The following is a 24,282-nucleotide window of genomic DNA, read 5'->3' as shown; positions in this document are numbered from 1 at the left end:
TATTCATAAAACATTTGCAGAACAGAATTTTCCCTATCCGTTAGTAAACCAAAACCAGGAGGCAGCTCGAAAGCCTTGGAATTTTAATAATAATAAACTGGGGGCTCTTGCTGTTTGCCTTCTGGTTTTTGAGCCTTCAAGTTCACGTCTTCTAGCTCTTCCCTTTGATCCTGCTATATCAAAGGAGAGCTGAGATTCTCATGTCTTGGAGTTGCTTCCAGGTGCTGTGTCAGCTTTGCAAAACACACCCAGCACTGTGAGATGCCCAGGAGTCTGACATGCAATAACAGAGTTATTTAGGGGGAGGGGGATTGAGCTGGTTTTCCAAAAAGTAGTCCAAAGTCATGCTATGAAAACGAGCATCCCACACACCCTGACATCTATGGATGGGCTGCACGTGCATTTCAACACTGATGCCTCAAAGAGGCAAGGAGACATGGTCAGCCAACAGCATGGAAGGAGCTGAAAGGAAGAGAGAGAAAAGGCAAAGGGGTGCCAGCGGAGGAGGAGTAACAGAAAACAAGCTGCAAATCAGCAAATAAGAGGACAGGGTGGGAAAGAGGGCTGGGATCTGAGAGAGAGGCAGGAATAGTGGAAAAGGGGTGAAAGAGGCATTTCAACTCAACCCCTTCAGAGACCTCTAGGGAGCTTGTAGGCTCACGGTTCTCATTTGGGAAGAGAAAGAGAGCAGAGAGAGGGTCTGAGGAGGAGAAGGAACTGGAGGAAGCACGTGCATGTGTGCTGGGGAGCAGAGGAAATGGAGAGAAATTGCACACATCCTTCCCCTGCTTGCCTTCTCCTCCAGTAGCATCTCCCCTCAACTTCCCATGCCCTTGGATCAGTGCGTGAGGTAGAGGGCTCTCAAGTCCTCCATGCGTCAGAAAGACAGAAAAAGTGCAAGCCACCAATGTGCCAATATCCCCGTGACCCCAAGGAAAACATCTTGATGCACTGAAACTGCTGATAAAAAACCTGCCAAATTGATGGTGGCAAGGAGGGGGAGATGCAGGGACAGATAAGTGAGGAGATGACAGCCTGGGGCAGCTGGCGATCTCCTGGCCACCGCTGCATGAGACCTCCTGCTCAGTGGGAGGCAGCCGTCCTACTCTTAACTCCCTCAGTGTCCTTTGTGAAGACTAGGACGAAATGGCAGCTCTCCTGATAAATCCTGACAGATCCAGTGCGTGCACCCATCCTTCCCTACTCTGTCAACAGAGACTTGAAACATACGTTCTTGCTGCTTTATTATACGCCCGCACCTTGGTGAAATAATGGGGCCTTTGTATACTGCGTCTCTTGGTCTTGGTGACAAATCTTTCCCTCTGCCTCGTTCAATCAATCTCCATATAAAATATGTATTTATATATAATGGAGCTCTTCTGCTAGTGAGAAGCTGCTACATCCTGTTCCTAAGAGCACCGCACATCTGATGGGGCTGACAAGTACTCCTTGTCATGTTTTGGTGTTCAGAGGAGCCGTGTGGAAGCCCTGGTATCAGCCATAGGCAGCAGGATGAGGTGCTCCCCTTTCCCCTTTGAGCCTCCACGGGGAGGGGGAGCATTGCACCCGCGGAGCACAGCTCAAGACGAAAGCTCCCGTTTCATCTTAAAACCCACAGGAGGAAAAACTTCCTTCATCAGGGACTAGGACCAGCCCTGGCCCCTGCCTGCCTCTGGAAAGGTCAGGGTGAGCCATCACCCCCCCGTCCCTCATCTCCACTTGTGATATTTACAGGAGGCATCATTAACCTTATTGTCCCTAGTGAAGGCAAATGCCCGCGCCCACTACCAGCCACCTCTCCTCTACTCAGTAAGGCCCTGCAAACGCTAATTCATCCTAGCACTTGAAGTGCATTATATCATGAGCACGCAGATAGCAGCCTTACTGCCACAACAGCAGTGCTGTCATTCGCCCTGCTTGCTACGCTGCAGATAAAATCAGAGACAGGCAAAGGCTTATGTCATGTTGAATGTTTCACAGATCAGATTTAAAATAATAACAGTCCCTGCCCTTTTCCACTAACCTCTCTCATATAGACACTCTTGGGCTTCAAAGATGGGGGCAGAGGATCTAATAAATCACAGCGGACTTGGGACTCCTGGCTTCCCTAACTAGCACCTCCAGAAAGGTGCTAGTAAGAAAACTGCTTCACCTTGTACTTCAGAACAGCCAACTGCAAAATGAGTCTGCCCTTGTAATGATCAGGAACAAGCCAGATATCAGCCAGAATATGTTCCTAGAAATTGCAGGGGTGGAGGGAATAAATTGCTACTTTTATTCAAAGTTTCTTTTTTTAGGGACTGGGAGGCAAGAAGTGAGTGGACAGTGTGACAGAGTAGCATACGTTAGTCTTGGAGAGAATCAAGAGTTGCTAAGTGTGTTAAAAGTCCACCTAGCCCAAGGGAGACAAATGACCTTCAGGCTTCTGGAAATCTGAGGGGCTGTATAGAGCCAGTGGTGATATCTGTGGAGACTTGTTGCTACGCTGCATAAAAAGGACATTCTGGGCAACTCTGAAGTCAACACACTGATTATTGACGTATTGTCACAGCGAAGGGCTTTAGCCGTTGGGGTACCCCACTCTGCTCAAAGAGGAGGAAGGACATGCAGAGTAAAGGGGTGAGAAAGAGGAGCAGCGTCTTGTCCAAGGACTCACAGCAGAGGTAGGAGCTCACAGTCATCACCTGCCTCCAAATTCCCACTCCAGCAGGACCATCCGCAGCGATGCCATAAAGCCACCACCTGCCCAGCACGAGACCTGCACACACCCTTCATCACTCTCAAAGGGTCAACTAGGCTCAGTCACTGTCCTCAGCTTTCGCCAGGCCCTATTAGAGAAGGGACCCACCGGTGGGTCCACCCATCGTTGGACAAGGGTGTCACTGCGACCTGTTCCATCTCAGCACTGGAGGTAACACCTCATCCTTGCCCAGCATGGAGCAGATGAGACAGCAATACCCGCCCTGTCACCACATCCTTTCTCCAGAGCTATCGCCATTTCGCAGCCTCTCTAACGTATGGAGCCGCTTCCCTCCCTGCCCTGTATCTGAGGTATAAATATTTATAGCTCAGGGAGAGGGCAGGGAACTCAGGAGACCTCACAGATATGCAAAACATTTTAAATAAAATGATTAAAGCAGAAGAAATGACAGTCATAAATAGCCTGGAAACTATAACTCCCCCATCCCTTTGCAGGGGGCAAAAGGGGAGTCAGTCAGTCACGTCTGAGCTCCTGCTCCTTCACAAGAGTTTGGGAAGGACCGCAGCAACCCTGCTAACTACCCAAAAACCAGATACATCCTTGCCTTACAGGCCAGGAAGAAATTCCTCCTAGCTAAGGTAAAGGCTAATAATTTCAATGTGAGCCACAGCTTGGAGATCAGTCACCTGAAGAAGATGTGAGGAGGGTCTATAAAATCGCAGTAGGTGAAGAGATGGTGATTATTCACTGTTACTTTGTATAATACAAGAATTAGTGAGCGAGCGCCATATGATACAGCCAGGCAGCAGGCTTCAAAAAAATGCTGTGCTTTTTCTCATATTGCCTAGTTAAACTGCAGAGGTCACTACATGGTGGAAAAGCCCAAAATAAGCTAATGGAAAACAAAAAAGCAGTTGGATACTCTTCTGAAACAGAAGGTCATTAGGTGCAATCTGTGGTTCAGTAAGTCTCTAAAGTGTGATACCAAAAGACAATCATCCGGGGCAGCAACACCCTACGTTTTCTTAATCTCTGCCCCTAGATATCCTCTAATGGTCCCTAGGAGAGACAGGATATTTAGGCATTTTATGACCCAGGATGATAAAGCTGCCATTGAGGTGGGAGAGAGGAAGGGACCGATCGGGTCATGTCCATGCCGGAGACTGCTGTTGCCACTGCAGCACAATGCTGGCGGAGAGTGGGAGCACAGCACACAAGCATAGGTGGGAGCTTGGTGTTAGGGAGCTGGGCAATGCTGGGAGGATGTCTCACTGCTCAGAAAGTGCGACTGGAGGGTGTCCTCCCAAGTAAGATCCTCCAGGCAGCTCGTCAAGGGAATAAAACACCAAGGTAATGTTTTATATTTGGTGCTACTTGCATGATCCGAGGGCAAGTAGGTAGTATTTTCTCAATTTCATCCAATCCATAGGTAACTATTTCATTCTTGGGGTGGCAGCTACAAGTTGAACTGAGATTGCACAGCAGGGTACCTGCCATCACACTACCACAGCCCCTCACCCATCCCTTTTGTCTGAGGATCCTAAAGCTCTTCACAAGCACACGTGAATCAACCAGCTACGGTACTTCAAGTCCCTGCGCATCCACAAACTAGTCACATAACAACGAATTTCTTCATGCAAAGCTAGCAGCATCTCCTCCTCCCACGTCAAGCAGTGAACTTTGTAAGGCCAAACACTTTGTTGAAAATCAGCCAGACTTCCATGCTGAGCACCCAGATTGGCCCTTCCTTGAAATCTGGCTGCTAATGTTTTCAATAATAATAGCAATAACACAACAGGAATTTCAGCCTAAACTTAGCTTGTACCCTGGCAAGCAATGTCCCATGCTCTAGATCACTGAGTCTCAGAGAGGTTTCAGCTTCTCCAAATACTCCAGTTGGAGCTGAATGATTCAGTGTTACACTTACCCACTCTATCCATATCTGTAGCAGATGCATCCACAGTTTGGATGGGGGTGGAGAGCAATGTGGTACGCAGCAGATGCAGCAGCAATTCCCTGTCACGTAGCCAGTGGTACGTGTACTGCATAAGGCAATACTGGAGGCGGTTTCTGCTCCCTTAGTTCTCTGCCCTGACCCCACTATAATCTGCATCAGTGTTTAAATGTAATGGCATCTAAGCACAAAAATCCATGAGCTAATCAACAGAGCATAAGTATTTTTGGAGCAGTAGGTTGTTGCATTCACTCTCAGAATATCAGATGCAGTTGTGATCTCCATATTACGATGAAGCTAAAAGTTCTCAAAGCGTCACAGACAGCTTTTCTTACCTGCTTCTCAGACATGATGTACAGGTGTTCATGATCCACTGAAAAGGCCATATCCCGTAATATGGGGCCAGAATCCACCACCTGCACAATCTCATACTCCATTGTGTTCTTGGTGGGGCCATCCACACGGATCTGCAAAGCAAAAGCAGGAAAAGAACGTGAGTATTTTTTCTCCTTCCACAGAGACTATAGAATAATCACTGGAGAAACGCGTTATGGTCCATGTCTTTTGGACAGCAACCACTCTCATAATAAACTAAACTTGTTCCCTGCCTCCTTACTTAAAGGCTAAAGCAGGTTAACTGCTTCTGCTGGTGTCATCATCCCAAGGTAATTGCAGAAGAGCAATCCAGAGCCTGCTCACTTTTCTCCAATTCTATTGCAGTATTGTTATTGTTGTCTGGACAAAGAGCTGAAGATGATGGCCCAAAGGGCAGAATTTGAGGCGAGGATGAGCAAAAGAAAAAAAAAAAAAAACCACAGCAGTTTTCAGGATTGACTCACTCAAATGCTGATCAGAAACTATTATTGTTTTTATTACTAATATACCATGGGGTAATGTGTTACTGCAGAGTGTACAATACAAAAAAAGCTATTTCGCTTGTTGATTACGTATATCTGATATTGAAATCAGTCCCGAACAAATACGGCACATTATAATTCCAGCCACATCTCATAACAGGATGTCACTTAGGAACGTCAACAGCAAGAGTTATGAGAATGAACCAGATGCTTAGTGCTAGTTTCTTTCCTAACAGTGACCCAGTGCTACAGAAGAATGTTCACAAAACTCAGCAGGTTTCTTTACCTGTCTAAACCCAATTTCTAGAAATTGGGTTAAAACTCAGATGCAGGGGGTTTCTAATCCCTTTCAATAGTTTAATAACAACTTAGGATAATCCAGCCACCTACAGGAATGTCAGGTCCCTCTGTCAGCCGTACTAGGCTCTGTACTTCCGCAAACGCCATGGCCGTGTCTTTCACAGATGTAAATACATTGTTTATCTCTCTTGCTATCTTTTGAATGTATTGGTTTTTGGCTTTAGAAAATCTTCTGTCCTGCAGCAACCAACCACTAAAGTGCCCTTTCCTAGAAGAAGAAATCAAGTTATAGTGGATCTGCCTTCTTCTCCACATTCTTGGTCTCCATGTCTTCTTGACTAAAGCAGACCAAAGGCTCCCAGTCCCTGGTTTGCACTCGCATAGTTTTATAGATGAGCAAGCATCTTTCCCGCTCAAAGGGAAAATAATAAGCCACAGAGAAATAATAGTACCAAGATCCATTCCTACTGTTCCCTGGCATATAGTCCATGAGTTTGTTCCTTCTGTATCAACCTTTCAGCCAAGAAACTGAGATTGAATCATCCTCTATATTACAATGTCAAAGAGAAAGGGAGAAAAGCAAAAGGGAGAGAATTTCAAAGGGTCTGGGAAGCTGAACAAAGGGCAGCAATGATATACAGATCCTCATCATTCCCCTTCCCCTGCTCTTCCCTTGCACAGAATGGTAATAAAGAGCCCTTATTCCCCTACACAGATAGGGGACATGAGGCAAAGAGGAGTGAGCAGGACACTCTGTGACAGTAAGGGGGGGGGGGGGTGGATGGGGCTCAAGGATGCTCTATCTGTGCCATCCATCAGATTTTTCCTCATCTGGAGGAAATGGGCACAAGTACAGGCATTGACTGTTGGGATGGTTGAAGGCAGATGGAATATTTGCAGTTAGTTTGTCATCTTGATGTATCTGATGATGACAGAGGCATACTCAGCAATGTCCAACAGAAGGTCAGAGCTCACAGTCCAACACCATGCAGCCGTTCCTACGTGCATCTGTTCCTCCTGTCCACTGTGACTGCCTGGGAGGAAAAGACTGAGTCTCGTCCACAGATCCTACTGGATCACTGAAGCTCATCACAGTGTCTCTGCTTGAAAGTGGTCACTGGTATGACTCATTCGGGAGGACAAGGACATAGAGGCTGATGGGCTCAGGGTGAGGCCTTCTCCTTAGGAGAGTCAAGAGAAAGGAAGGAGACACAAAGATGACCTCCGGTTGGGAAGCACGGGAACCTGCCTTTTGGGGCTCTGCCCAGGACAGCTCAAATGCTCCCAGGCAGAAGCCTTTCATATTTCCCCATGGAGACTTTTCTGCACCAAATTCTCACTGTCAGGGAGCACTTGCTGAACTTTGTCTGCTGTTTTAGCTTTGCCCTCCTTGCCAGTCCCTTGTGACTGCTTATCCCTGTCGGAGGGACGCAGAAGATCCTTGCTCTCTCTGCTGATCACCGTGCTAAACAAACCTTATGTCTTAGCTGCTTTGACCTTGATTTTTCAGCCTCATCAGGGTCAGATCTGCAGGCCTCTAGATAAGTAAGCAGCCAATTATCACCCCAGGCTCAGGTACTGTCCTCAGCTTTTGCTTTTACCAGGCCCCATTAGAGAAGGAGCTCAAAGATGGAAGAGGCAGGCTGAAGAAATAGCTGGCTGGGGTTAACAATCCGTGCAGACAGGAGGCACAGCCCCGAGGGATCTCCCCTATGTGTTTTGTGCAGGTAAAAGATTGCAGAGGTTTCACACCAGGAAAACAGAGATACTTGGAAGTGATTTAACAGCAATTGCTAACCTAATTGCCTGCAAAATCATTATTTTGCAGAGGAGGAGGGAGGGAGGGAGGAACAGCGCTTATTCTGTTGTACATGTGCAAAGGCACACATGCACAGACGCACTCATGCTCACACACCCACCCGCAACAACCTTAAGGGCAGAAAGCTCTTTCTTTAGTTAAAGCTAGGAACTAAGGAGTTTAGAGAAGAAAATTCAGAAGAAGGCCAGAAAGTCTGGCAGATATTCATCCACTGCTGCGCAGACCGTGCAAGGCCCGTGCCAGCGAAGAGGCGGTTATAATAGCCTGCAGCGAGGAGTCTGGCCCTTAACTCAAGCCATCCCATATCCTGTTTTAAACTCTGGGCTCCTTATGTTCGGTCGCAGACAGTGAGTCCGGAGGATCTCCACCTTCCCTGCACATTAGTCTCAGTTCTCAGCACCAAACAACACAACAGCAGTCTCTCTTAGAGCTAGTTTTATTCTGGCTCCCAGACATCAACTACAGGCGGGTGATATGGGTTTGCAAAAAAAATCAGAGAAGCGCCCATGAAGTGGAAATGAGAAGATGCTCATCAAAGTATGAAAGCGATCATCACTAAACTCAGGGACACAGACACAATCTCTAGCTAGAAAGCTCCCCAGACTGTAGATTGCTGGCAACGTGAAGCACGCGCCAGCAGTTTGCTCTCTTTCTACACTCCTTTGGTATCAGCCACCTATGGGGCTGGGATACTGGGCTAAATCACGTTTTCTGCTGACTGAAGCATGATTATTCTTATACGCAGATGTGCTTTTTTGGCTGTGGGATTATAGCCATACTGAAAGTCCAGCAGGGATTGCCTCTTGCATCTGCCATGTGCAAGACAGGAACAGGAAGAAAAGGAAGGAAGGGGACATCACACAGGTCTCCAAATGCTCAGCCCATCACAGCCATCATTCACAGATCTCCACTAGCACTTCTCACCTTCACCACAGAGATGCCTTTTCCCAGTGCCTACACATCTCATGGACCAACATTCGCTCTTTGGCCCATGGCAAACCCAGCCTACTGCCCTCCTCAGCACCTAAGTCCCCGTCTGTCCTCCTCAGCACATCCACCCTTCCGTATAACATGCTCTGTCCCACCCGACACTGTCGTCGTGCCTGCCGTCACCACACACATCCCGCGGACCGGCAGACAGCGCCTTTTTACCTAACACCCTGATAAATGTCACGGCCCCACAGCTGACGTGTGCAGAGCACCCACAACCCGGGGCCGCTTCCCTCAGACCGGCATGGCCACTTCAATGCCTTAACAACATTAATGCTGCTTTCCGGATGGCTGTAGTCACTCGGCTTCGTTCTGCAAAGCCAGCTGCTATTAAAACATCAGCATGATGCTTCCCGAAGGTCAACTACCAAGGGACCTATTCTGGCAGCTGCTTGTTTGTTTGTCTGAACATTATCTAGGTCTGGCTGTTTATTTACATCCATTGAAGTATCAGACAATAAATATCCTCTCCCAGTAGCAAACAGATGCTTGCACTCGAATGTTCTGGCTAGCGCTTGCTTCAAAACGATCTCCTTAATGAGCAAACAACGCTATTAATCTTTAAAGACACAGGCTCTGGCCTACCCTGAGCTCCTACCCTGGCCATGGCTAGCCCTACAGGCATCCTGGCAAGGAGCCCACGGGTCTGGTAGATGAAAGAAATTAAAAGATACTTTCCATCATTCGATTGGTGCTTGTCAGCACTATCTGGGACTCCCCAGCTGCTTTGGGGTCCACAGCAGGGTAATATCAACCACTGTTTGCTGGGCAAACTGGTGGCTGATGCCTCAGTCAGGCTTCTAAGGGTGAAAAGGGCTTTAGAGGTTGACATCGCATGCACCAAGGGTGCAGTGAGTCCCTTCAAGACACAGGTGTGACCTCAAACGGGTCAAAGAAAGGGAGCGGTGTGGGAGGATAAAGAAAGAAGTGGCACTAACAAGCACTTAGTCCAGTTTTTGGAAGACAAACCAGGGTTATGCCAAAAAAACAAACACGTCTAAGCTCCCCAGAGCAACTCAGTCAGTGCCTTCCAGACTGGAGCATATGGCCCTGTCCAGTGATCTGATAGCATAGCTCTGCTACTATGTTATTCCTCCACTAAGTTGGGTGGGGACGGTCTCTTTTGGAAAGCTTCGTTTCACAGATGGGGAAGCTGGGTGAGAAAGAAGTGAAGTGACCTATTATGCCAATAGCAGAGCTGGAAAGGTCTCCCTACTCGTAAGTCTACATCAGCAAGTAGCACGATGCAATAGGGGTTGATCTGTAGAGGGATACAGTTTGCATTAAATCCCAGCAACCACACTACACGTGTTTTGGAGGCTTTACTTCAGAACCACCATAGCCAGGTCCCATAGATCGAATTAGTGGTTGGAGCATGTTAGCATCTTCCGGCTTAGTTTCATCCTAGAAAAATCAAGCTCATAAACTTTAGGACTGCCCTCCTATATGCATCACACAAAATTAAGCGCAAACAACTGTGAGACTCACTTCAGAAGCCGTATCCTTAATCCATTAGTGAGAACCAACCTGAAACACTAATGTAGACACACAGAGGACCCCTGCTACTACCTCACTTCCATTCTTTAGTCCCAGCAGCTTGGACTGGTCACTGACAGCAAAACAACGGATCCTTTTCACTTCGCTAATTGAGTTCAATTGTTTCTTACCCTTCTAAAACCACCACTTCCTGCTCAGGATGCCATTGCAGGCCCCATGGAGTCAAAACTAAACCCCTTCATTAACTTCTCTGTATAAAGCACTTGAAATCCATCCAGGTCTCCTGAGAGTGTGGTCAGGAACAAGATCACAAGCGGGTAAAGACCGGCCAGACAGGCAGCAGGAGCAGACGCAAGTCAGATGACAGTCATTACAAATAAATAAATAAATGAATAACTAAGCGGAAGAGGAGCTTGGTGAACCATGGCTCACCCAGAAAACCTATCCCTCGCCATCACTCTGCTTCGTGCTGCATCAGCAGGCCCTGGGCTGATGCAGTTAAAGGGAATTCATCATCGTCGGCCCAAACACTTCCAGGCCAGTGCTGCAGCAGCTCCCGCTCAGGTAGCGCTAATGGTTTATTTTGGCCACGAAATTGCCCCATTTCCCAGGGCAGATGATGAAGGGACTGAAATGAAGAACGTAAGGGTGGATTTCAAAGGCGAGGTCCCACAGGTCACAGAATCAAGCCCTGCTGCCTCCACCTGGGTGCAAAGGAGGGAATACAGACGTGGCACTGGCTGTGAAAGGAGGAGGAAAAGGTTGGACATGCAAAAACAGACTTTGCAGAACATTCTCTGTTCTTCCTGCACCCTGAGGCATCCCTCCTTTGTCCTCCCTGCCTCTCCTTCTCCCAGGGTTTCTTACTGAAATAACCATCATTATTTCTCACTATTGGATTAAGGATCTGCAAACCTCATTTCCAGGAGATCCAAGCAGCCCTGGAGCCCAGCACATCAATCCAGACTGCACTGAGCAGTGCCCAGCCACAGCCTTACGACTGCACAGGGGCCTCTAATACCTCATTGCTTTTCCAATATCAGTTCCTCCCCACTTTATGAACCTAATGTTCCCCAGTGGACACCAGGACTGCTGGCTGCTGCTCCTGGAGTGGCAAAGGGGCAAAGACATGCAGCAGACAGTGTATGATCTAGCATTATCACCATTAGGATGATGGTCTATTTCTGCTCTTCCATTAATTTGGGTTACACGAAGGAGCTCTATTGATCTTAGGAAAGAATTGCAAGGGACTGGTGACGCACTGTCTTCCTCCCATTTCCCTCCATTTCGGCAAGTGCTTTCCAGACAAATAAGCCGTTCTAATTTGTCTAATGCCTATTAACAGGAGATCAATTTCTAATAAGACATGGCATTTCAGTAGCCCCACCTGCCTACCGATCCAGAAGGCCTTTAGAAACACTAATTGAAAAAAGTAAGTTGGGAGCGGAATGTCTCTTTCTCTGCCAGGGACATGAGCAAGGCTGGCCCCATTTCACAGATGGGGGCCCTGAGGCAGAGATGGGCATCAGTGGTTTGCTGGACTGCAGTGAAGAATCAAGACTCCTTCTCATGCCTAATAATTAGGCAGCAGCCAGCCACCCTCTCTCTTCTCTTGCACAGCTGTTTTAAGATACTTCTGGTGTGCACAATGCCTACTCATCCAAGTACAGACTTCAGTATTTCCTCCGAGCACCTTCAGCCCTACCAGAGAGCAGGATCCTGGCAAATTTGGTGTTTAGCCTTCTCAGCACTCACACTCTTAGTGCAATCCCACCCAAATGCATTGCGGTGGCAACCACTCTCACCAGCAGTGAAGCAGAGCTGGTCTGGAGAAGAGGGCTAACGCCAGCCTTTTGCCTCCAAGTTATTCTCAAGGGAGACTCACACCCTAAACTTTCAACTGACCCCCAGCTTTCGCTGCAGGAAGACTCAGCTCTAAAACTCTGTCCCAAGCTCACCAATGTCTGTGTGACAACTCACACAACAATATGCACAGACATGAAGATGTACACACAGAAATACCCCTGTGGAAAGCATCCACAGATGCCTCCAGCATTGCCTCCACAGACTCTGCATGCATACACCTGAAAAGTACACGCGTGTGCTCCACACAAGAGGAAAGACAGTGCTGTGGGCTGGTCCCCCCCACTCCGAGGCTCCTGTCTCACACCTCTTTTGCCCAGAGGATCTGTATCTTATGGCCAGCAAGAAAGCAATAAAGCAAGCTCGTTTACTACAACATTGCAATAGCAAAGGAGAATGATTCCTCCCCCTGCCTTCTCCATGCACACAATTCCCAGCCCTTTTTTTTCCGAGTAGCAAACAGGTTTTCAAGGAAACTGCTTCCCTAGAACACTGCCAGCTAATCCGTATCACCCGCAGGCATTGCACTGTAATCCTCCCTCCGCGTGCCCTCAGCCGGGTGCCGGCAGCGAACACGGGTGGCTGCACGGGCGGGACTGTGGTCTCTGATTCCCACAGAGGAGTCACCCACTGACCTCTCACGTAATTCAGCCAGGCTGCAAAATTAGGTCAAACAGAGACGTGCCTGACTGCTGGATATGAGATCTCCCTTACAAGGCAAGAACAGCACACTGTGGTAGTGGAGGTTTCCTCCTGCTTCGGGAGGGCCAGAAGAAAGATGGGGAAGGCTGTTTATGACCATCTGTTTTCATTTTCCATGCAGAAAGCGTGCAATGATCTTGGATATGCTAGAAGGAAACTTATGCTATGGGCCAGAGGGTCCTGGGAGGCAGGGGGCAGAGAGCGTCCTAGCTGACAGATGTCCCCTTCCTTTTGTAGTCCTAGTCAATCACTACTGTGTCATACCACTGTGGTTCCCCACCGGCATTCTGTAGCAAGAAATACTCCTGGTTACAATGGATTTATGATCTAAATCAGATATAAATAAAAGACCAGCCTTTCATTCTGGGCTTGGACAGCACCTAACGCGATGGGTTTACGACTGCTGCTCCCAGGTACCGGCGGCATAAAAATAATAATTACAGCTTGAAGTGTGGCCCTCCAGGCTGTACCCGGACTGCAGGGCTCAGGGCAACTGTGAAATGGCCACCATTCAGGCTACAGAGCTGGGCACTGGGGGAAAGGGAAGGAGATGACCAGGTCCTTTCTCTCCCTCATCGGACAGAGCATTTCAGGTGTATGCAGCTTCCACATTCATGAGCCAATAGACAGATGACATCATTTTTGAAAGTGTGGTTTACACACGCTCCCCTGGCGCTCCCTGATTGATAAATTAGACACTCATGAGCCACGTGCTAATCAATGCAAATCATTAGTTTGTAACAACACAAGGCAAGCTCGGCAGAGCTCATTTTTCAAGGTAATGGCCTGCCAAGCGATCAGTGTTCAGCAATAAGCTCTGCCACGCCATCTATTAGCGGGCTGCTGGCACTCACCTATGGCACGAGGCTGAGGCCTTTGCTCTTCAAAACCCACCCTGAGACGGGGCTTGTGCTGCTCTGTGGTTAGTGAAGGAAAGTGGGAGACTGTGTCCTGAACCTGGCATTCCTGGGCCTCCCCCAACCCTGTAAACCTAAAATAAAAGTCATTTCAGGCTGAAAAATCATATTTTTCCCTCTATTAGTGGAAAACAAAGCACTGGGCTGCAGACCCATCCTAGCAACCTTTGTGGTGACTGCAGAGGTGTATCTGGAATCTGATGTCTGGATCAGGTATGTGTTTGGCCAAATGAGGAGGCCTTTAAATATCCAGAGCTCCAGATTTTACATCCACGCATTTGGCTTCAGCTTCTTACAAGTGTTGTCCAGCTGAGCGGGTAGTTTGGGAGCATGAAACTACACCATTTTCCTGCCACAGGAACAAAACTGATCTGCACTCCTGAGTTCAACACCAGGCAGGACTTGGTAACGAAAGCTTCTTGCATCCAGTTCATAAAAAGAGAATCTGAGACACACGTGCTGCCAGATTATGTGTCATACGGGATTGCTGCGCACAGATACCCAGGATTTATGCTATCTTGGGTTGCCCCAGCATTGGTGCAACATAAAAAAACAAGCATAACTTCCTCCTTTGCTACGAACACGTTCAGACTTCTGCAGAGCACCTCCAGCAAGTGGCCTAGACAATGCGGATTCGTGTTTTGGCAGTCTCAGAGGCCAAGTTCGGTGCTCACAGACAGGGTTCTGCCGCATCACTGGTATTTATGATCCCAGAGAACCTCTCGAAGGTCATCCTGGTGCCATGCACAAAGGGGCAATGCGTTGGGACAGAGGTCTGCTGCTGTCTTTTGGATCCTGCAGCTGCCTCTCTGCAGCACACCTATGGCTACTCTACAGCAATAAAGTCATCTCCTGCTCCCCACAGCACCCTACGCCATGACCAGTTGCGTAAGTCCTGTAGCACGCCACGGAGCTGCTCCGATCCTATCTTCCAGGTTGCAGGAATTCAGAGGTACATAGCTAGCTACCTGTGGCACAAAGTGTACAGGTGTACAGATCACTGAGTCCTCTGTTTTCCCCTAAACTTAGGGAATTTCATTAACACATGGCTAGCATTTTTGGGAGGGGACAGATAGCTTTTAAACATATGCCATGCTGCTGCCACCAGTCCTAGTTTTTTATATAGAGAACATAAGCAGGTGCTTTCAGTCACAGCAGTTTTTAATTTAGGTTAAGTGAACAAGAATGCAAAAAAGTATGAAAATTAAACCTTTATATACAAGAGCATTTCTTGGGTGGTAGCTCACATGGTCTACAACCCAAAATGCCATCCAAAAAACCCATTTCTGCTCAGCTCTTAGGTGAGGATGGACTAGTCAATACACCCACATAACGCAAGCTGCAGGATTGTGCTGTCAGACCAGAGAAGCAGTGTTTTGGGTCTTTTGTTTGTTTATTTGTTTGTTTTAAGGCCCATTAGCAATGAAAACTAGTTTGGACAGACCAAAAAGCTTAAGTACATTCAACACCCAGAAAAATCTTATCCGGAGATGTTACAGAAGCTAAGGAAAGTCTTTTCACATAGCTTTTCACAAGACTACCAACCATAGGAGATCAAACCGTAGATCAAAGCAATTTGGACAAATGGCACTACCAGCAAGGCTCAAAGCCCCACTTGTTTTGGGATCAGAAATACCCAGAAGCACGGAGCGTGTCTGAATGGGCCTGGCCAGGGACAAAGATAGCAACCAGTGGTGGCCTTGAGCACGAATCCTTACATGGGGTTGCTCAGTAGTTGAGACAGACGATCGAAAATACAGGATGCGCTGAGAAAAGACAGATGGTAATATGGGCTCAATCAGGAATACAAGTCCTTTATAAGTGTCTGATGGTGGGGCTGAGAGACCAGATTCCTCCCAGAGATGAGCTCATCCTGCCGTGCCAGGAATGCAGTGACCCGGCGAGCTGAGAGCCCCGCTGGAGGGTGTGGAGCAGCCCCACAAAGGGCCCTTTGACAGCGGCCCGCCCTTGGGGAAACCAGACGGGATGGGCTTTTGAGACACCCACGGTTCCTCATGACACAATGACACTGAGGAGGAAGCCAGCTGCCCTTTGGCAATGGGAGGCACACAGGCACGCTGGGATGTGGGCACCCACATGAGCACATGGGCAGCACAGAGTAACACACGGACACGCAGCACAGCAGAGCTCGGGTGCTCAGATAGACATTGCATTTGTGGGAGCAATGAACACCCCCAGTTGGAAATATTCAAGCAGACAAGGTGCGGGCGTGGAGGCAAACCGCTACACGCTCGTGCACACGCACACACTGATGTGCACACCTTCTGCCCGCACAGATCCGTCACTGGGGACTCAGGTACACTCACAAACACACCACAGAGTCTTGGTCAGCCAAAGACACAAGAACAACACAGGCGTCCTGGCAAAGGGACATCCTCCCTATGGTGGCAAAAAATGGGAGCCTGTTCTGAATACAGGCATTTACACATACCATGGAGGCACAGTGCCCTGCACGGCTCCAGGCATCAGTGAGGGTGACAAGATCAATCATAGCCTGTCATATTTGAGCCTGGACAAATAGAAGCGTTTGCAATTTCCCTTTACAGTATATCAGAGATGTGCCAAAGCTCCTGCTTTGCTGAGGATTTGGGCACTTTAACCACTTTCTGTACGCACGCACACACAAATCGTATCTCAGAGATCATATCTCCAGGCAATAAGATTCCCTCCTCTTGCACTGGCATTTGTATCAGACGCTGATGCTAACGAGTACAGAGAGGACAGAGGAATGGGGTGATGGACCATGAGTGCATGACCAAAAGCAGACAGAAACTTGGGGGCTGGAGCTTTTTGCTCACTCCTTTGCTGTGAAGAGGCCTTGAGTGGATGGATGGAGCAATGGCTTAGGAACAATTCCCATTAGTGCTACGGGGAGTCTTTATCTCTGAGGCAAGGGAAAAAAGGGAATCTGAAAGACAAGCTCTCCAAGGAAATCAGCCAGCCTAGACTCTCTGTCCGGTTCTCTTTGTTAGTTGACAACCCTGGGGCTAAGGTCAAGATAATGAGTTCCCACATATCTCTGGGCCCCGGCCCCACTGACAGGTTATGCTCTGCAAAGGTTATTGTAATTCAGTTGCTGACTCTTTCAGCTCCTGGGCTCCTCAATGCCAAGGTGACCTATTAAGAACTTAATATCAGATAAAAAACATCCCTTCAAGCCATTCTAACCTGCATAATCTGTGTTTATCCACAGCCACACACATACACACAACAAAAAAAAAAAAAGAGAGAGAGAGAGAGAGAAAGAGTGAGAGCTTATCTTCTAATGTTGCCTCAGATAAGAGGAAAATACTGTCTGGAGACAAAGCTCCACATTTGCCCTTTATCCCCTTTTTTCATGCAAGCAGCCAGGAAACCGATCCAGAGCTGTAATAGCAGACCATGCCTCTTTCCTTCACCCCTGGTGGGCTGATTCTTCACTGAAGGCTGGCTTCATTTGCAAATCCACCAAAGGTTTCTCTACTTTCATCTCTGATCTCTGACCAAGGGTCATGTCTCTTCTCAGGCCAGCCCCAAAACAGACCGCATTTCCCATCAGCCAGGCCCAAATGAGTGACACATGCCTCTAAGCCAAAGCTAGTAAGCACAGCTCTTGCATCATCCAACTTCCAGCAGGAGCAGCCATCTCTCACCTAGTAAGCACAGCTCTTCCATCATCCAACTTCCAGCAGGAGCAGCCATCTCTCCTCAGCTGAACCTCAGTGACAGCTTCTCCTTCCCAAGACTTTCTTGGGCAATTCCTCTTTAGCAACCAAAAGCCATCTCTTACTGCTTTGTGTCATCCAGCGCCAATCAGAACACTTATTGGTCCTCTCCAACCAAAGCAACATATCACTTGGCTTGACTCAACTTCAGTGTCCAAAACTGATGTGCAAGTTGTTCCTATTCACTACCAAAATGAGAGACTGCTATTCCTCAAACCTCCTGCAGAGAAGTCCTCACCAAACACATCCCTTCTCAGTCCCTCCTTCTCCATCTCCTCGGTCCTTCTTGAAAAGAGTATCATCAACCTTAGCTTGAGATAGCTTCCAAAGCGTCCTAAACACATTATATAGCAGCAACTACTGGCTTAATCAAGCCTTTCCACCCTAGGATCCCCAGAACACTCAGCCTCCCATGCTGAGAGTTGCTGCTCTGCCATCACAGAAATACAGCTAATTTGGTGGACTGTGCCCCAGGGCTCTCCACTGTTGTTCTCCCCCTCTCCCTCTCTGCCCTGTCTCACAAGCAAATGTGCAGGCTGGAAGGAAAACATCAACAGCCAGGTTCCTCGCTCCACCTCTGGGAAGAGGGTAAAGAGAGGAGGGCACAGGGGAGCTCAGCTCTGTGGCAGGAGGATGAAGGACTCTAAGAGAGAGGGGGCATGCAATGAAAGAGAAAACGGCCCCAAGCCCGGAGAGCAAAAACCTGCTCCCACGAGGTGGAAACAGTATCTCAACACCAGCCATACCCGCCACGGGCTTCCCCTTGCCAAGGAATATGCTTATTTTATTCCTGGCTGCTCCACAGGTCTGCCCAATCTCTGATTACACCTTCACCTTGCCAACATATTAGTGGGTGAGATAAAGCTATTAGTGCTGGCAGATGTCAGAGGCTACTCCAGACCATGAGCTTCCCTTTCTGTTCTTGGGGAAGGAAGGTTTCTGCTCTCCTAGCCTTAACCCATACAGGGTACAGAAGGGGGTACTATGTGTCCCCTATGAGGTCAGGGTACATTACAAAGAAGGAAAAGCTCCAGTGCAGGGTGCAGAGAGATCCAGTCTGAACTGCTTTAACACCGGGTCATCTGGGGCAAAGGACCTAGGAAATTCTTTACTACCTCGATATACACTTCATTGCTGAAATGAAGTCATTCCTGGGGTGGGACAAAAGGGTACACAGGACAAGGACTTTGTTGCTACCACACACAGCAAAAGACACAGGCACAGCAAGGGATCAAAATAAAGTCCGTATTCCTTGGCACTGTCTCTGTCATCTCCAGTAGCTTGGGACACCGCAGATCAAGAGCATAGACAACATTTCACAGAATCACAGAATCGTTTAGGTTGGAAGGGACCTCTGGAGATCATGTAGTCCAACCTCCCTGCTCAAGCAGCGAGGAGGAGAGGGAGAGGGAGAACAGGCTCCAGAACAACTTCAGAAAAAGGCTTGGGGGCCAACTCCAACATGGTGAATTACATTAGAGAGCACTAAATATGGAGCAGTGGAGCAGTGAATATCAACAGCCCTCCATATCAAACAACCTCCTTTGCACAGCCTCATACTCCAGTCTGCTGGCAATGTTGCATGCACTCTGTTCTCCCTCGTCACCTTGTTTGACTCCAGGGTTAGAGCAAGGGACTTAGAAAAACCACAGGTTTAAAGCTTAGCTTAACTATGAACTAATCATATGACCTTAGAGATGTCACTTACCCTGTCCATGCTTCAATTTCTCCATTTTTCAAGGCACTGCCTATGGAGTGGATGATTTTTAGTGAACAGCTTCTGGGGCTACAGGAGAGGTAAAATGGGGGTTCCTGAGATACAGAGCAAAGACCCTCGAAATGCCACCAGAGTAGCATCCGTCATTTTGGAACCCTCAACTCAGAGGTGGGAAATAGCAGATCATATGGCTCTATTACCCCATTTTCGTGGTCCAAATTAATTGGTATTGGAAATCTTCAAATGAAAAATGTTGTGTAAGTCAAGTAATTATTATCTCTAATAGCATAAGAATAACACGTTTCTCCAGACCCTTAATTTCAGAGATTCTTTCTACATCAATCAGGACTAGCCAAATATGCAGTGAAAGCCAACGATTAACTATCTAAAAGTAATCCAAATTAATACAAAAAGAGTGGTAGAGTAAGTGCTTTTTTGAGGTATGTAAGTGGCAGCTCGCATTGCCAGCCAGGACCATCAATGAAAGGTCTCTTTGTACAAACAGACACATGGTGGAAACGCAGACAAACAAATGCAGTTCCTTCCATCCAAGCACATCCCAGCTTCTGCGGAGCATTGGCCCAGGTATACAGGAGCAAAGCCGTCCACCCTGCGGAGGAAACAGAGCCCTCTGTGTGCACTTAAAAGGATTAGGAGGTCTGCTGGGAACTGTCCTAAAGGAGATGTACAGCGCAGAGGACAAGGCACAGGACACAATCAAGGCACAATTAAGAGAGTAAGAGGGATTTAGCTAGCGAGTCCTGACATATTATTCCACTTGGACGGAGGCAGGGGGACTCCTGGGGGAGAAAAAAAGGCTGCGTGAACCAGTCAGGTTGGTCCTGGCTGCTGAGCAGGGAAACAGATCCTAGACTGAGCTGTCAGGGAGTTTAGGTTTCCCACTCAAAGGAGACAGAATGACTTTCAAGAGTCAAAAGTCTGTCAATGGTACAATCAGATCTCATAGCACTGAACCAGTCCAAATCCCTCCAGCCCAGAGGAACTGCAGGTGAAAAACAAAACACAGGGAAACAGGGCGGAGAGCATCTGGAAAAACTGAGTGCAAAGGGGGCCCTGACGGACCATCTCTACGGATGATGTGGCTGCCCCAAGAGGTGCACAAGGACTACAGCCCTCGAGAGAAGTCAGAGAAGAGCCAATAAAAGGCACTGTCTTTCCCACAGGACACAAGGTCTTCACCAGCCTGCATGTCTGCAAGTCACATTGGAGCCCCACATCTCCGTAGCTACATCTAAACCAGGTAGTTTGGTGTGACGGACCAATAAAAATTGTCCTGGCGATCTCTTCTCCCAGCCCCTTTTATTTACTTTTGTGATCAAACTAGTGCCAGAGCAACGTTCCCTCTGAGACAAGACAGCCAGTTATTTTTCTTCTAACATAAAAGATTGAGAGGCTACTTGAAAGTTTAGCCCTAAAAATAGCCTCCCATAAAGAGGCACAGGAGTCCTCAGTCTTTTGAAGGCTTACAGAACTTACTACGTGTGTGCAAGTGGCTCATACCTGGCCACATATCAGTGGAGACCAGTAAACGGGTCCTGCCTGAAAGCTTCTGGGGAACAAAGTGTGCGAGTCCCTGAGGCGGTCCCTAGCAGAGTGAAGACCATGCCCAGACACTACTGCTGCAGCCAGGTGCTTGGTTAACAAATATGGGGAAAGAGCATTGGGCCATTTCCCAGAGATGCTCACAGCACTGCTGTCCCTGCTGGGTCTCAGCTCCCCTGGGTGCCCAGGCAGGATCTTTTCCCACTACCTTAAACATGTCGCACAAGGCAAGGAGTATGCAGCAAGTTCAGCTGCCCTTTGGAGACGGGAAGCTCCCAGAAGAATACCCTGGGCATCATCGTCCTGTGGTGCCCCCCTGTAGCCCTCACCTACCTCCCATGGGCCTGGGAGAGATAGCAAGAGCGCGCCACTCAGAGTAACCGAGAGATCGCTTTCCTCTGGGACCTTGAGGTAACCCAGGCAATGAAACGCTACCCAAAGCAGTTTTGACATAAGGTCGCAGCGCGAGACAAGGCAAGGTCAGGAGTTCAGCGTCAATACAACAAGTGTCAGTCATGTCACAAAAGACTCAGGGATCAGATATACTTACTGAGCGCTGCTTGGGAGGGAAGGAAGGGTATTGAGATGCATAATTACTCCCACTTTCATCTGTGCTGCTCTTCCCCTCAGTTCACACGGCTCTTCTAGCTTTGTCCTTGCACAGGTTGCTTCCTAACAGGGTCCTAGGTAAGACACCCCTCCATAGCCATAGTCACGGTGACAAGGACAGCACAGACAAGCCTCCCTTCATCGCTCTGCTCTGAAGAAAAGGCCTGAGTGCATCCAAGAGGCTTTCCAGCTTGTAGGTGGCACCCGCTAGCTGGATGCTTCACTCCCTGAACACCTTTGCAGGGCTCACTAAGCCCTTTCTCCTTCCTCCAGAGCAGCTCTGACAAAGTCCATCTCCCTCCAGCATGAACAGTCGCTCAGTAACTGAAAGAAGAGGGATGTGAGGGGTTAACCCCCCTATATCAAAGCAATGGCTCAAGCTTCAGAATTACACCTAAGAGCAAACGGTTATTTCTGCGATCACCTCAAGCTTTAGGCTGCCAAGTAATTTTAATGAAGTTAGTCCAGATTTGCATGGGACTAGCAGCATTGACTCCAGAGAAACTAATCTAGATTGGTAACTATAAGAAAAGAAACAAGCCCTTGAACCTCCAAAGAAGGAGCAACTAATTTCTCTTTAAGTCTTACCAGCAAGATTTTGTGCTGGTTTTTCATATTCCCAAAGTTTGCGGTTTATTTAGTGAAATTCCAAGTCAAGAAGATATAATATGCAAAATCCATCACATTTCAAGGCACACACTGATCTTCATCCAAACAACAGCTTGAAACATCTAAAACATTGAGAATTTGCTTGAAAACAGACCCTTTGCTGGAGCTACCATTTGCTCACTCTTTCTCAAAGCCTGATCTCCTTTTGAATGAAAACCTTCAACATTTCTGAGGTTTTGTTGTTGTGAAATTGGATCAGCTTCATGAAACTGAAACAAAACGCGGTAGCCTCCAGTTTGGAGATCTTCACACTCCCTCGAGGATACTTCACAGAGCCCTAGGGAAAACAGATTTGCAAGTGCCTTGAACTCACTTGTTTTCTTCTCTGTCTACGGATATCCCTCATAAGACAAAAGGGGGAAAAAGGCTTTTAAATAGTTACTTAACTGATTTTTATCAAATTGCATTCCAGATTTTCCTGGTGCATGGCAGACAGCATAACAAGCAGTGGCAATGCCTTCACATACAGTACAAGAGAAGGGAAGAAGAGATGAAGTTGGGGGCCAGTTGTCAATTATTTTTTATCGCTTATAGCCTGAAATGCTCCTTTTTGGCCGATGCTTCTCTCAGTGTGCAGCAGATGGCGCAGCTGCAGTAGCTGTCCCACTGCCACCCACTGTCCCCACTGCCACCCACAGCAGCCCTAGCAGCATCCAGAAGGGCATCCTGCCAAAGGTGGCATCCTTCACAAGCCAGTGGTCTCACCCTCATCCGTCTCCAGCTGGGTCCTGCATCGTGCACCCTCCAGCATGTGATTTTAGCCCTGGCAGAGCAATTCATCCAGTTTGCACCGCTGAAAGTGGGCATCTGGATGTCCCAAAAAGGGGGAGACACAACCACAGAGGATGCGGGAGGCATCCTTTAGACACGGATGTGCAGCCTTACATCAGGGCCTCCTGGGATATCGGGGTCATTCGGGGCCCTGATCTCAGCCAAAGCCCTCCAGCTCTCCCTGGGACATTTAAAACAGGGCGAGACAAAGGACACGAGAACAATGGGCCGTGGGGAACCATCCCGCATGGGTGGCAGGTGCCTCATTTCCATACTGGCAGGGAGGGGCTGCTTTAACCGGCATGGGGCTCATCACAGCAGGCGATGCCCGTCTGGGTGAAGACGACCAGACTCTAAGCAGCTGCTCCAGGACATCCCTCTTGGCGGGCGAGGAGCTGACTCCCTCCCGCCGCCTGCACCCTTCTGGGCCCGGCGCTCAGCAGAGAGTAACTGCATTCATCGGAGCAGATTGGCTCTTCTCATCAAGGCTATAATGGTTCCCACTGGACTACTATTTCTGTCCGGGAGTGACAGAGGAAGGCAGTGTGAAGCCTTTATTTTCGGTACTCCAGGCTATCTTTGAAGGCTTTGTGGTTTAAAGGGACACGCTCGCCTTCTTTATGACAATTGACTGCTTCTTCTCTCATCTTCAAAAGCTGAAGCTAAAACTTATTACCCTGCCAATTTTGTCCTGGGCCAATAGCTCCCTCCCACCCCTTTGTGTCTGGGAGCAGAGCTGAGATGAGCATGCCTCTCCTTTTTCTTTTTTTTCGCTTTGCTTTTGTTTTGCTTTCTTGGAGGAATAGACAGTTGATTATAAAAGGGAGAAACTTGTGTTTGTACACAGATCTCTTGGCAGTTGAGAAAGGAAATATAGAGGGGAAAATATTATTCTGTGTAGAAGCATCTTGGCAGTGGTGGCAAACAAAATACGAGAAGAAGGACATGGAGTAGGAAGGAGAGAGAGTTAAAGAAGTTTGTTTGGGGGGACGGGGACGTGTTCAATATATTTGCCTCTTATCGCCTTCCCCCACCCGTCCCCTAGGCTGTGAGCTCTTCAAAGCCGCTCACCCTTGGCCCACACTCTTGGGAGCAGAGTGGAGACAACCACAAGAAGGCTGCCAGCCAGCCAGCTGCCACCTTTATCCCCGTTGTAGCACTTAAAAGCCCAGCTGGGAAGCATTTGGAGGATTTGTTTTCCTCCTCCCTTTTTTTTTTTTTTTTCTCCCCAAGAACAGTAACTTTTTTCTTTTTCCTGGAAGGACATTGTTCAAACCCAAGTTTGCCCTCTTCTTCTGGGAAAATTACTGCATTTCTTCCCAACAGCCACAGGGTGTCAGCAGCTTTATGGAATGGATCTTCTGCAGTAGCACCGAATCCCTGAGACCAGTTAACACAATATCAGGCCTGCCTGAGTAACGCTGCAGGAGGTGGAGGTCCTCATCCTGCCTTGTCCCCTCACCAGATTTTAAAAAGAGCAAAAGGCTGCTGCCCAGGCTTTGCCCCCAAGCCCCCAGCACGCTGTCACAGGACTTCAGGATTTTAGTGCAGACTATGTCATTTCTCCCCCTGCAGAGAAACGATCCGTGAAACTTCTGCTGGTGCCCATCTTTGCCAAGCTCCAGCAC

The 24,282-nt window shown here is 48.2% G+C and overlaps 1 protein-coding gene across 4 annotated transcripts in view; it reads right to left on the bottom strand.

Moving 5' to 3' along the window:
- PLXNA4 (plexin A4) overlaps positions 1-24,282 on the bottom strand; it is a 461,571-nt gene that overhangs the window by 222,879 nt on the left and 214,410 nt on the right. For all 4 annotated transcript variants that reach the window (XM_068953849.1, XM_068953915.1, XM_068953978.1 and 1 more), the window contains one exon: positions 4,991-5,122. In XM_068953849.1, the coding sequence (XP_068809950.1) occupies positions 4,991-5,122 (132 nt within the window). The remainder of the gene's footprint in view (positions 1-4,990; positions 5,123-24,282) is intronic.

This window comes from Struthio camelus, chromosome 1, assembly GCF_040807025.1.
Source record: "Struthio camelus isolate bStrCam1 chromosome 1, bStrCam1.hap1, whole genome shotgun sequence".
Taxonomy (NCBI): Eukaryota; Metazoa; Chordata; class Aves; order Struthioniformes; family Struthionidae; genus Struthio; species Struthio camelus.
This window is presented reverse-complemented; position numbering and strand designations above follow the sequence as displayed.